This window comes from Periophthalmus magnuspinnatus, chromosome 5 (assembly GCF_009829125.3).
Source record: "Periophthalmus magnuspinnatus isolate fPerMag1 chromosome 5, fPerMag1.2.pri, whole genome shotgun sequence".
Lineage (NCBI taxonomy): Eukaryota > Metazoa > Chordata > Actinopteri > Gobiiformes > Gobiidae > Periophthalmus > Periophthalmus magnuspinnatus.
The window spans coordinates 17,662,013-17,675,503 of record NC_047130.1 but is presented as its reverse complement, the minus strand read 5'-3'; the positions used below and the strand labels follow the sequence as shown (position 1 = coordinate 17,675,503).

General features: G+C 36.1%; 1 protein-coding gene across 2 annotated transcripts in view; it reads right to left on the bottom strand.

The window, feature by feature from the left end:
• Nucleotides 1-10,763, bottom strand: part of LOC117371509 (LIM domain and actin-binding protein 1-like) — a 35,060-nt gene extending 24,297 nt beyond the window's left edge. The window contains exons 1-2 of one of the 2 annotated variants that reach the window (XM_055221864.1): nt 10,672-10,763; nt 1,202-1,337 (exon numbers count right to left, since the gene is read on the bottom strand). In XM_055221864.1, coding sequence (XP_055077839.1) covers nt 1,202-1,317 — 116 coding nt within the window. In that variant the 5' untranslated portion in view covers nt 1,318-1,337; nt 10,672-10,763. The remainder of the gene's footprint in view (nt 1-1,201; nt 1,338-10,671) is intronic. The other variant, XM_033967209.2, reaches the window with a different exon arrangement.
• Nucleotides 10,764-13,491: the final 2,728 nt, after the last annotated feature.

Below are 13,491 nucleotides of genomic sequence, written 5' to 3'. Positions count from 1 at the left end.
ACAACATTCTGTGGCTATTGTAAAGACATAATCTCACTTTTGTTTATTTACGTTGACAGAGAACACGCTGAACTTTGTTCCAGTTTTTGTTTCATGTGGATTGGCCCAGTAATTACAGAGATATTATTAACCTTAAACCAGCATATCTGCAATCTGACAGTTAAATGGCAAACTTCACCATAGAAACTGACCTGTCTCCAGCTCAGTTTAAACTATAGCAATTCTACAATGTGGTGATGGGAGCAAGAGCCAGTTTTACCAATTAATAACACTGTAGTTTGCCATGAAATATCTAAAAGGTAAACGTACAAATGTTGAACCAATAGACTAGTATATATAAATAGACATAGCTAACCTGCTAGCCACAGCGTTCTAACTAGGCAGTGATCATAGGCGCACTTCTGGCTCCATCGACTCTGGCTCCAATTCACTTTACATTGGAAAACTGTCACCCCTCTCTCCGTAATTGCTCTTTGGTTGCTATGATACACACGGTCCGAATTCCTAATATGGAACTCGTCTCTAAATTCACCCCCTTTACATAGTCTATAGTTAAACCTGATGATTTCTATTTGTGACTAGACCCAAGAACTCTCTCTATTGCAACAGAAATCTGCAATTTAACAATATCTATTTGATGTGTATTAAATAACATTGGCGTATAGAGTGCTGTGATGTTTGAAACCAACCATTTGGACACGGAGAGAACATGCAAACTCCACGTGTTCCAGTTTTCATATCTGATCCAAACATGGCTAAAGCACACACTTGTATCTGCTACTGAAATTTTAAACTTGATTTCAATATTAAAGAATAGTCTTGATAGATACTGATTTTGACACCCAAATGATAATTTTAAAGGCTCTTTTTAGACTATACTTTAAATTTAAACATAAATGATAGCATTTGTTTATTAAACCATGCAGGGGCGTCAAAGTGGGGGGTAAAGGGTACAGTTTACCCAGGGCCCAGTGCAGGGAGGGGTCTGTAATATGCATTTTTCAGAAGACAATATGTAGTGCGGGCCCCCCAAGATGATTTTAACCTCGGGCCCAGGATTTGGCCTCTACACTCCTGATACTACGTGGTCTTACACAACTTCTGATGTTTCGATACTAGTTTTAGTACGGATTAGTATCTGATTTTCGATAATTTTGACAGTCCTTGTGTCTGCTGTGGTGTAGAGGGATGTGTTTCGTACTTGGAGAATCTCTCTGCGATGGCGCTGTTCTTGCCTTTGCCGCTCAGAGACAGCTCTTTGGCCGTGATCCGGAGCGACTGTGTGGCCCACGAACGCCGAAAACCGCCGCTGTCCATCACTCAGGCCAGACACACCACTGCAAGAGGAGGAGAGCGAGAGAAAGGGTGGAGAGTGAGAGAGAGAGAGGGAGGAGAGAGAGGGGGGGAGAGAGAAAGGGAGCACACAGAGAGAGAGAGAAAGGGAAGTGAGAGAAAAAGGGAGAAAAAGACAGGGAGAAAGACAAAGAGAGAAATGGAGGAAAGAGAGGGAGAGAAACAGCGAGACAAGAGAGAGAGAAAGGTAGAGGGAGAGAAAGAGTGGGAAGGGGGGCAATAGAGAGAGGAGAAAGAGGTTAAAGATGCTGTACCTAATTTTACTCTAAAAACATGAAAAACGGAACAGTTTGCAGTGGTCCAGGTTATTCCTTACTTACGTTATGCATTTTGAGCATCCTAATTATTCACTGTGATCAGTTTATAAGCACTTTTCACAACTTTCAGAGGGTAACCATCCGTAAAGCTAACAACAACTAGCATACTAACTGTGCACTTGCACTTTGTAATTAGATGCAGACAGTTCACTGCTGACTTATTTTGACTTCAAGAGCTGTTTATACAATACATCTGTACAAATTTTGCTCAAATACATGGAAAGAAATCAGGCTAACAACACAGATCTGACCTGTAACTTGGCCTGGTGGCGCCACTTCTGTCTCTGTCTCCACGGAGATAGGGAAGTTTAATGCCATACTATTCCAAGCAAAGCCATAATTCCTCCATAGGGACTGGCAGGTTCCAGAGCCTCCAGCACAAAAGTTACATAGTACTATTACTGCCCTAGAAGTCAATATTGTGGTTGTTGCCATGACAATATTCTCCTTCCTGTATTTCCACCATGTCCCTTCCTTCCGTGTTTTTATGCCCTGGTATGCTTTGCGGTTGGCGGTTCTTATATTTGCTGATGTGAAATGATAAGGTCCAGTCTAACTACCTGTGTAGGTTTATCATTTCAGTGAGAGACGTCAGGAAGGTTAGCTTTTAGCACCTGGGAAATACTGTTCTTAGCTAACAACACAGAACAAGCATGGTGGGTAATGTTCTGCTACTTTTACTTAAGTACATTTACTCAGACACAATACTTTAACATCTACTTGAGTAATATGTTTTATAGTGTAACAATACTCTTGACTCCTGACAAATTTTCTCAAGCGTATGTGTGGTAAATACGGTAAATCGTTTGAAAATGCAGTTCATGTTCGTTATTTAAAAGTGCTGTGCTTTACAAAGGACGATTTATTGTAACTAATCGGAAATTACTTCAATTAAATTCAAGTTATTTCTATAGCACATTTAAAACAACTTCAGCTGACCAAAAGTGCTTCACATAAAAGTAAAAAAAAAAAACAAAGATACAGATAACATGATACATAGGCAAAAAACAATAAAACACCAAGATATCCACTTGGTGAAAACCCACCTCTTCTCCCTGTTATTTAGTGTTAAATACCAGGGAGAGGAGGTGGGTTTTCAGTCTAGTCTTAAACAGCGTTAAAGACTGAGAGGATATGACAGGCAGAGGGCACTGTTCCATCCATCCACTTCTATATCGTAAAGCACAACTTCACAACAACAAAACTGTATGAAATGCAATTTAATTTATTCTTAAATTATGAGAAATGGATGTCAAGTAAATGGAACTAATGAATTTTGCGAGAAAAAAATTTGATAAACAAAAAAAATCTAATTAAAGGCAATTTTTATCAATATGAGAATCATGCACTGACGTATCGCGATATATATCATTATTACTTCTATTATTTAAATGTTTTCTTGTTCCGATTGTTTTAAGTTCAAATAATCTGATTTTACATGACATGATCCTTACACTTATACAAATTTATCCCAAACACTTTTTAGTAATTTCTTAGATCACAACTTTGTACCTCAACTACAGTACAGTACAGTACTTTCTCATTTTTAGCTGAAAAAATGTGACTTTACCCGTTTCTGAATACAAGTGTTTATATTTGAGCCATAGTAAAACATTCTCTTGTGTTTGCGGTGGCTCTTTCACCCGAGATGCGTAACAAAAATGTAAGTGCATGTTGCTAACACACAAACACGGCCGAGGTTCAGAGCAGCGTGTTCAGACATGTGGCTCAGAGATGAAGACATAACTGACAAACAACTAATCCTGCATTTTCAGCGGGTGAGACCATCTTTGTTCAGAGAATGTTTTTCCTCGGGCGACACTTAGAGACGCCAAAAGACACAAGACGGATTTAACAAAACAAATCATATGTTTTATAAGCAACAGGCCGCAAAGATATTTGTGATTTTGTTCGGATTACCCACAAAGTACCACTTAACCACCTCAAAAATGCAAGACTGAGTTATCTTTTCTGGTAGAAGGTTTGCACCTGCTCGTCTCCATGGAGATGTTAGTAATTTGCCTGGAATTTTAAACAGTATGGCATTAAACTTGGCACTAATCTTGCATTTATTAATTTATAGCAGGGGTTACGTTCTAATAATAACCTGCAATACTCAAAATCTGCGATGTAGTCAGCTTTATTTTCAATATATATTATTCCATTATTATATATGTTTTGCAGCTGTAAAACCCCTCACCACACACTTTATACACTTTTCTCACATAGGCATTAACATTTTCTCACATTTTTCTCTTGTTTAAACTCTCTCAAAGTTCAAACCTTTGCAGATTATATCCCTCTTCTTTGATGATTGCTTTAAATTTGTTGTTCACGTGGCTCTGCTCCAGCGGTATCTGCATATCCGCAGAGGTGCCTCTCCGTGCAGAGAAACACTTAAGTCCACTTAAATTTGTTGGTGCAGAACGTTTAATAACATTGTGTTTTTTTTAGGGGAGAAAACTTGCAAACATACAGCACTTTAGAGTCACACTGATCCAACATTTATGTAAATGTAACCCTAACATACTGTCGTCTCCAGTCTCTTGAGGCTGTGGTTTGGTGGGTCACAGTTAGATTTAATATGATGTATTTTCTTGCTGTCCTCCTTGCTTAAATAGACCAACACGGCAGGACAGTTACAGCTCGTCTTTATTTAACAACTTAACTCATCTCATGCGTGTCATTTGTGCACGTTCACTCTTGTTACATTTTTATCTGTGCTCTTCAAATGTGCTGTACTGCAACAATAAGTAGGAGCCAATATTATTATGAAGAAAGTAAATAATGTATCCAACATAATATAATAAATAATATTCATTGTTAATACAATAAGTACAAAGTAATAAACAAAATACAAATTTCCCAAATAAATGTTAATACAGAAAATAATATACGTCAAATAAATCAAAGGTTACATAAATTTGTTTGAACACATTCTGTACTGTACAGGAGACACGGCACGGAGGAGACTGATGGACAATGGTCCACAGTCCCTCAGCCAATCAGGACGCAGCACACAATGCACGTTCTTACACTGTAAAAAAAAAAGAAGCAAAATGGCACACACAAAAAAATTCGCAAAACAGCGAGGCCGCAAAAGGTGAACCGCGATACAGCAAGAAGAGAACTGTAATGCCATACTCAGGGTTCGCACTCTTCACTTGAAATCATTTTCCAGGACTTTTTTAATCACGGCATCTACAAACAGATTATCCCCTTAAACATTTTTTGTAATAAAGATGTAGCCTAAGTTTATACCTAAAGTCTACAATTATTGCAAATTAATCATACACCAAGACAAACACTATATTTTGTTTTGTAGATCCAAAAATATTTAATCAAGCAATAAACAAATGAGTGTTTACAACTTATTCTCTCATTTGAATGGTACTTTGTGAGTCTACTGTTGCTCTTATAACACAGGGAAATACGGGACGCCATGTGACACCAAGGTCCTGAAAGTATGACAAAACAGATGTGGAGAGGGTTTGGGCATCCACCCTCAAGAAATTTTGTACAAAATAGGTGCAATTTCCTCCATTTAGGTGGATTTTAGCTCTGATAAGTGGCAGTAAAAATCTCTAGTAATTTGATATCCAGTAATACAGCAAAGCAAAGTGTGGAGACATTTTCAAGGACGAAACATATATATTCCACAACATTTTCCAACCTATTTTTCAGGTTTTCCAAACTTTGCAGGATGTGCGGAAACTCTGCAAAGTGTGGGACATTCCAGGCAAACCAGTAATAACTCTATGAGCACATGAAAATCCAATGTAATGTGTTAATAAAATATCAATGTGTTAAACTTTTAGTCTTTTAAGATGACGTAATGGGGAGGTTGCATATGGTCCAAATATATGAAGAGTAGAGTAAATTGTTTTAAACCAAAATATTTTTGTAGTCACATGGAGTATTCTAAAATACTGTAGTGTTTCTCAAACTGTGATAGTTGAACTTTTTGAAAATTTCTGGTGTTACATGTAAAGCTGTAGTTTACTTAAGAAATTCTTGGTCGACCTAAGACAAAAGGGGGCATTGCAAACACTCTCAAAACTATTAGCTAAGTATTGACCTTATTCGGCCCTACCCACTTTTGCCTCTAAACGCTCCAAACCGTGCTTTGTTTGTGGTGGCACTTCCGGGTTAAGAGTGAATTACATTCTTTTCAACGGCGAATTTGGGAAAAGTATCGCCTCAAAAATCTGATATAAAGTAGTGCTGATTTGTGTAAAATGTTCTGTGTTTATGTGACCAACAACACCTCACTGATTCTCCGGGAGGCTTTAAAAGGGCTCTGTAGTCTATTTGTTGTCAAAATTGCTGGCCCCGTGCAAAATAATACCACAGAAATGACGATGGCGGCGCCCACGGCAACTTATGGAATAAAGTCAATACATAACACTATACCTGCAGGGGGGAGTTCATGCAAAAACTACTATTTATGCAGAAAAAGTATCAAGAAACAATGCAATGAATTTACATAGTTTTTACATAGAAATACCAAACAATACTAAATCTTCAGCTAACTCACTTACTCATTGCCTTCTCCTTTCTGCCGTCTCCATGATAAATATTGACACCCAAAAAATGTATAAGTGTACTTTTTCTTTGCACTACTATAGATTTAAACCATAAAAGTCTGCATTAATAACATCTATGACCCATTACAGATGCAAACTAACGATTGAAGTGTTTCATTCTGTTGTTTATTTATTGCAGCTCATGATTTTATAATATAGATTAACAATGTAGATTTAGAATAGTTTTTTCTGGTTTAAATCTGCTCTTGGGTTTCTGTGTCAGTGGCAAAAATTTGTTTCAATATTATCAATTATTACTTTCAACATTATCGTTAATTTTGATATTGCACATCAAAATTTGTTATGGTGACAGGCCAACCTAGCATTAGGGATGGGACAATAAACAACAAAAACCTACTCAACCACAGGGGAGTGCAATAAATTGGAGTAGTTTTCACTTATAACAAAGTACAATTATAGAAAGGTTATTAAAACATGGAGCTTCTTCATAACATTAAAATTATAATTATTCATATCAATTCAAATCAGTGTACTTAGCTCCTCCCTTCAGACAGATATAAGGCAGTGTCCACCAGTAATCTTACCAGAACTGAAGAAGCGGCTTGGATGAGCAGCCAAACGTGTTCACTCCTTCAACTTTAAGAAAAGTTAACAGATTTAAATTTTACTTTTACCATCATAGCCATAGCATTTTTAAACTGTCAGCAAGTTTAATCTTTACAGTGATATAATCGTAGATCAGAATCATTTTGGCCCTGATAATCGCAACACAAAATTATAATATCATCCCATGCCTATGTAGCACTGAACTATATTTAGAACAGCCCCAGTAAAAAGTACTTCACATAATTGATCAGGGATTAAATGAAGTACAGTAAAAGTAAAGTATCAGAATGTGAATATTACGTAACAAATGACAGATTTTCATTAATACTACAGCACAATCGTCTCTTTGTACAGACCGAGCCTTTTATGAATCACTCTGATACATAGACGATTCCACCTGCTCCAGCCTGTTCCACTCATTACATCATCATGTGTAACACTGACTGACAGCCAGCCCTAAGACTTTGGACTCATCATTATTACAACAGATTGTTTGTGTCTGTGAATGCACTAGCGCACGTAAGCTGATCCAAACCAGCGTTAAAGAGCTGTAGGATTTATAATACTGTCACTAGGGCTAGACTTCTTCAGTCGTTTAGTCAATTAATCGGTCGATGGCGTCTCAGGCAACCAAAATTAGTATTAGTTGATTATTATTTTAATTTAGACTATAAGAATTTATATGGGACTAGACATGGGACGATAATAAAAAAATCATTTTGATCAACGATTATATCACGATAATTATTAAAGCTGTTGACAGTTTTAAAAATGATTTATGAATAATTATAATTTTAATATCTAAATATAGGACTTCTTCATAATAACTTGCATATAATTACATTTTATTATCAGTGAAAACAAGTATGGTCTAGCGGAGAACATTATGCATAAGTCGATTTTTTTTTGCACATTCTGGTGATATAAACGGCATTATCCTTGTTGGTGATTATGATATGATTTGATTTATTGTCCCGTCGCTATATGAGACAACAGCAGAAGTTTGTGAGGGTGTTAGCTGAAGATCTGGTATTTGTTGGTATCTGTAAAAATTCAGATTACACTCATGATTCACAAGTTTAATCTGTATTTCTATAAATACACGGTTTCCTAGTACTTTTTTTTTTTTTTGCAAAAATAGTAGTTTTTGCATGAACTCCCCCTGCAGGTGTAGTCTTGTGAGTACAGTTTGGGACAGATACATCGAGATGCGTAATAGTTTTGAGAGCTTTTGCCACACCCCCTTTATAGTCGACTACTCGAGCTGCAGGACATACGTTTAGTCAAATGATTTTGGAAAAACATCTGATTGCGATCTCATGTAATGATAGGATTCTGTTAAAAGTGTACATTTTAAAAACCTTTAGAAGCATAAAGAGGAGATTGAAATCTTAACTCCTAAACTAACGCAAGAATCCCATGCATTTCAGTTAGCAGGTCTACAGGGATAGCAGGTTTTTTTACATAATAAGAGAAGGTCATTTTGGTGTTTGGAAAGGAGCAACACCCTTAGCAACTAAGTATTCAATATTGTCATTATACAAATATTACTATTTTGTATTGTAACTAAAAATGTCCCTGATAAATTACTACCACCATGCAAAAAAATACATCAAACTTGCATTCAGAAGACATTGTCATTGGCTGTGTGTTTAGATAATTCAATATAAAGGGTGGTATAACAGAGGAGACATAAATCCCAGGAGATGATACAGGACAATATCAAATCCATATAATTTAAACATAAAGTACATGTTTTGTTCATTATGTTTCTATATATCACCATTTTGATTGCACATTATCTTGGTTTGATTGGTGTTTTATTGTTTTATTGTTGTTTGCCCATATATCGTGTTATCTGTTTATTTGTTTTTGTTGACTTTTTATGTGAAGCACTCTGGACAGCTGAAGTTGGATTTAAATGTGTTATATAAATAAAACTGAATTGAATATAATACAAAAAAGCATTGGTTCTATGACAAATTATTATTGCGATTATTCACTCAAGCACCACAGTTTAATAAACACTGGTCTAGTATAACCTGACCCCAATTGGTTTTAGATTGTTGAAAAAAAGAAAGAAAGAAAAAATACAATATAACACTCCAAGGGGACAATCTTATGGCACAAGATTTTTCTTAACTATATATATATATATATATATATATATATATATATATATATATATATATATATATATATATATATATATATATATATATGTGTGTGTGTGTGTGTGTGTGTGTGTGTGTATACAGTATTCCATATAGTCCATAATGGAGTACTTTTTGGTTACACAATAGAAAAACAGGTGTAGAGGCGATGCTTATTGGAGGTATAGTAAAAGCTAATTTGCATAATAAAAATAACAACAAAAATAAAATCTGTCAACTGGACAAAAAAGTTGTAGGAGTGGAGACATTTGGCTGCTCATCCAAGCTGCTTCTTCAGTTTTGGTCAGATTACTGCTGGACACGGCCTTATATCTGTCTGAAGGGAGGAGCTAACTACACTGTACGTAGGCCTGGTCTATTGAGCTACACTAAGTGAGCACTGTGCCTGAGTCATAATTAGCATACTCGTTCATCTCTTAATGCATGCTTTCACATCTATCTTCACCGTTTAAGAGGTGAATGAATATGCTAATAATATAGCTCAATAGACCTAGCCTACATACAGAAACTGTAAACAAAAGCTGTTTACAATTTCAGTGTAGTTAGCTCCTCTTTTCAGACAGATATAAGGCAATATCCACCAGTAATTTGACCAGAACTGAAGAAGCGGATGAGCAGGGAAACGCCTTCACTATAACGACTTTTTTGTCCAGTTGACAGATTTTACTTTTGGCTTTTACTATGGATCAGACCTGGATGACAGAAGTCAGAAATCACAGAGGCATCTACTATTTTGCATGTCCTTAGACTGTCAAAGAGATCCAAGCCAGGGGAAAAAGTGAAACAAGAACAGATAGCTGACAACAATAATAGTAACATGTGAAATAAAATAAAACTCATATATATTAACATACAAGATAGGTCCACTATGTAAGACTAGACTACAGCCTGCTCCAGGAAAGGTCTTAATTAAAACCAGAGGGTGGGGTCAAAACAAGATGACCTAGTTATTACTCAATATTATTATTCTATTCATTTTTTTTTCTTATAATTCACTGAACAAAAGCAACACAATCATGCACCAACTTCATAAGCTATGTTTTATATTCATTGTGCCTTTATGACAGTTTTCAACTTTGTACCTAAGCTAATGCCAAGAGGTTAGAATGAAATAAAGTAGTCCTAACACATTTATATCAACCAGCAATGTAATAAAACTGTCTTAAACTATCTTAAAGGTTACATCTACCTTAAACATTTCACTGAATTCATACTTTAAATAATACTGAATTCATACTTTAAATAATATATAATATAAATAATTTCTAGGCATTGTCGTTTATATCGACGTAACGTAAGGAACTAGCAAAACTACTATTTATAATCCTTTAAGTGTCTTCAAAGAAATGTAATTACAGGTATGAAGCTAGCACTTGAAAGGTAAGGGTGGGGAGCAAACGTCTGTGAAATTTTAAACAAGATTAAATTAATATCTTGTTTAATTTTAATGTTTTCAATGCAATTTTGATGCTAACTGCCGGAGGACTAACTGAAATTGCTAGCAGCACGATGTCGCCCGTTTTATAAAGTCTGTTAAAACGCACGTGCGCTGTACGTTAGTTAGCGTCAGCACGTACACTAACTGACCTGACGTAAAACGCAACTTGGGAAAGGTTAGCGCCGATTTAATGAATTTATCGAGGTAAAATGTGTGAGTTTCAGCTGGAGACTCACCTGTACGAACTTCCGCGGAGTCAGCGCTGGAGCGAAACCTGCAGGACACCTGACACGGGGCTTGGAGCGTCTGTCCCGGCGTGAGCAGTGGAGCAGGGCGGAGGGAGAGGCAGGAGCACCGGGATTGGACAGGCTCCGGTCACCTGGGTGTGTCAGCCAATCAGAGCGCGAATCACTCAGCCGTACCTGTGCACTGCCACCCAAAGTGAACAAGTGTGTAACTAGTGACAAATACTGTAATGCCCCCTGGGTAATTTCAAGAAGGGCGGACACTTTGTTCGAAATTTACTATTTAGAGTTGTAATTAACAGGGAGCACTTTTTGTTTTGAAGGATCACTTAAAGCCACAGTATGGAACATTTTAGTTAAAAAATAAGAGTTTTTTTGGTTGTGTTTATTGCTCGGAAAACTTCAAACAACATGCATCCCTCTGTAAGCGGGCTTGCATCTCCACAAACTTGAATCCTGCTTGTATTTAATTTGATTTGCTGTATTTTTTTTTTATTTCATTAGAGTATTATCTCATTATTAATATTGTTATTATTATGTTATTCTATTATTACCAGTATTATTATTATTTTTCTTTCTCTTTAATTTAATTTTATTAGTATGTATACTTCTTTGTTTCTGTTTATACTACTCTGTTTTCTATTTAATTGTATTTATTTATTTATTTTCCTCTTACAAATTTTCTGCTTTCATAAAACAGCATGTCCAACACAAATCTCAAACGTAAAAAACATAACCTGCCAAGCCATCAAATAGTGTGTCAGGCACAGTGGTGATGGAGCCCATTTCATGAGCTTCATAGGGTGTTCATGTTTTTCACAGTGTCATTTATATACTGGCATACATATGTGCAAAGTATACATTTGTGTATGCAGTATGTAAAACACTTGACTGTGTAAATGTGCATGTGTATATGCTACATGTGTGTGTATGTGTGTGCTTTATATAATACTGACCATTGTGAAAAATAAAATTGACTTAAATTGAACTGAATTGTTTCCATAGAAAAGCTGTTCTTTTTGGTATCATCTTCCACAGCATGGCATGAAATGTGTTTATCTCCATTGAGAAAATGTTCCTTGGATGGACATGGAATCATGAAGGTGAAAGCATTTAATTTATGTCCTAATGGAAGATAGGGGTGGGATTTAATAAGTTTTCTTCCTCCCACTCCTTTTCAAACTTAAATAAGAACAAATTTGTGAAATGTGCATTAAGTGTAGTTGATACATGTGCTCGAAATAAATGAATGAATGAAATGTGACAGCCCACATCCAGTGTAGCTACCTTTGAATGAAGAGAACCTTTGTGCCACAGTGGTTTCATTATCAAGTCAATTCCAACAGAAGTGAATAGAAGTGATTTTCTATTTATTTATTGATGTATTTATTGACATATTATAAGGATTTATTATTTAGTATTTAAAGTTCATGAATCCAGCTAAGTTTAAGTAATTGCTTTCAGTAAACGCTGCACAATAGGCAGTGAAATTGTTAGAGTAAAATCAGACTAGGAAGTGACTCATGTGTGATCTTATGACAGCGAGTCCGTCAACTTTGTGTAACAAGGAAAGACAAACCCTGTCAGCGTGTGCAGGTCTTCTGTAAATAGATCCACTCACGTTGTTTACTGTTTGCATTTCATTTGTTTAGTAAATAAGATTCATGATAGTGAAGAGAGATTAGATATGTAGATGTTGTTTTTGGTAAGCCAGTTTACTACAGGTCATGTAGGTTTTGCTTTGAAAAAAAAGAAAAAAAAAAACAGCAATCAGTCCACATGAACTCTAGGGCAAACTGTCAGGTCTAAAACTATAAACTTGACTATCTCTCTATCTCTTTCTACATCTAAAATATGGGAAAATGTATAAGGAATTAGACTGAGGCGACTTTAATCATAAAGTCATAATGCAGAGGAGCTAAAATCTATCAGACAAGATCAGGTGAAATAAGATGACCCATATTTGTCCTGCAATGGATATACTAAACAATAATACAAAGAAGAATAAATCTAATGCCATAAATTATGTACAATGAGTGACGTTATTTACAGTATAGAAAATTGTCCACTGCGGTTCAGTACAATATGTACTGAGCCACAGTACTATTATCAATGTGCTGAACAAAAGGTGAGTTGATTTGTATAGCACGATTCCTACAGAGTAATCCAAAGTGCTTTACAGAATAAGATAAATCACCATACAACAAATCAGAACATAAATAATCAAAAATACTCATCATAAAATTAATATTAAAGGAGAAAGTGCAGAATAAAACCCTTTCATTCATATGCACAGCTAAACAGAACCGTTTGAGCCTGGATTTAAACATTGTCAAATTAGAGGCCTGTCTCACATCTTCAGGAAGAATGTTCCAGGTTTTAACTGCTCAAAACTGAAACACTGATTCTGCATGTGTTTGTCCTGGTTTAGCCCTGGTTTAGTTTATGCTTAGTCCTGGTTTTGTCCTGCTTTAGCCGTGGTTTTGTCCTGCTTTGGTCCTGGTTTATCCCTGGTTTATCCCTGGTTTAGTCCTGGTTTAGTCCTAGTTTAGTCCTACTTTAGTCATGCTTTATTTCTGGTTTAGTTTTGGTTTAGTCCTGGTTCATATGGCACTAACATGTGGGAGATGTTCTTTGGTGCTGGTCCATGGAGAGACTTGTTCACAAGCAGAGCTGCTTTAAAGTCTATTCTCTGAGCCACAGGAGCCAGAGACCTGAGCACAGGACACGTGTGTGAAGTACTTCCTGGTTCTAGTTAGGACCCGAGCAGCAGTGTTCTGGATGTACTGCATTTGTCTTAAGGCTCGTTTG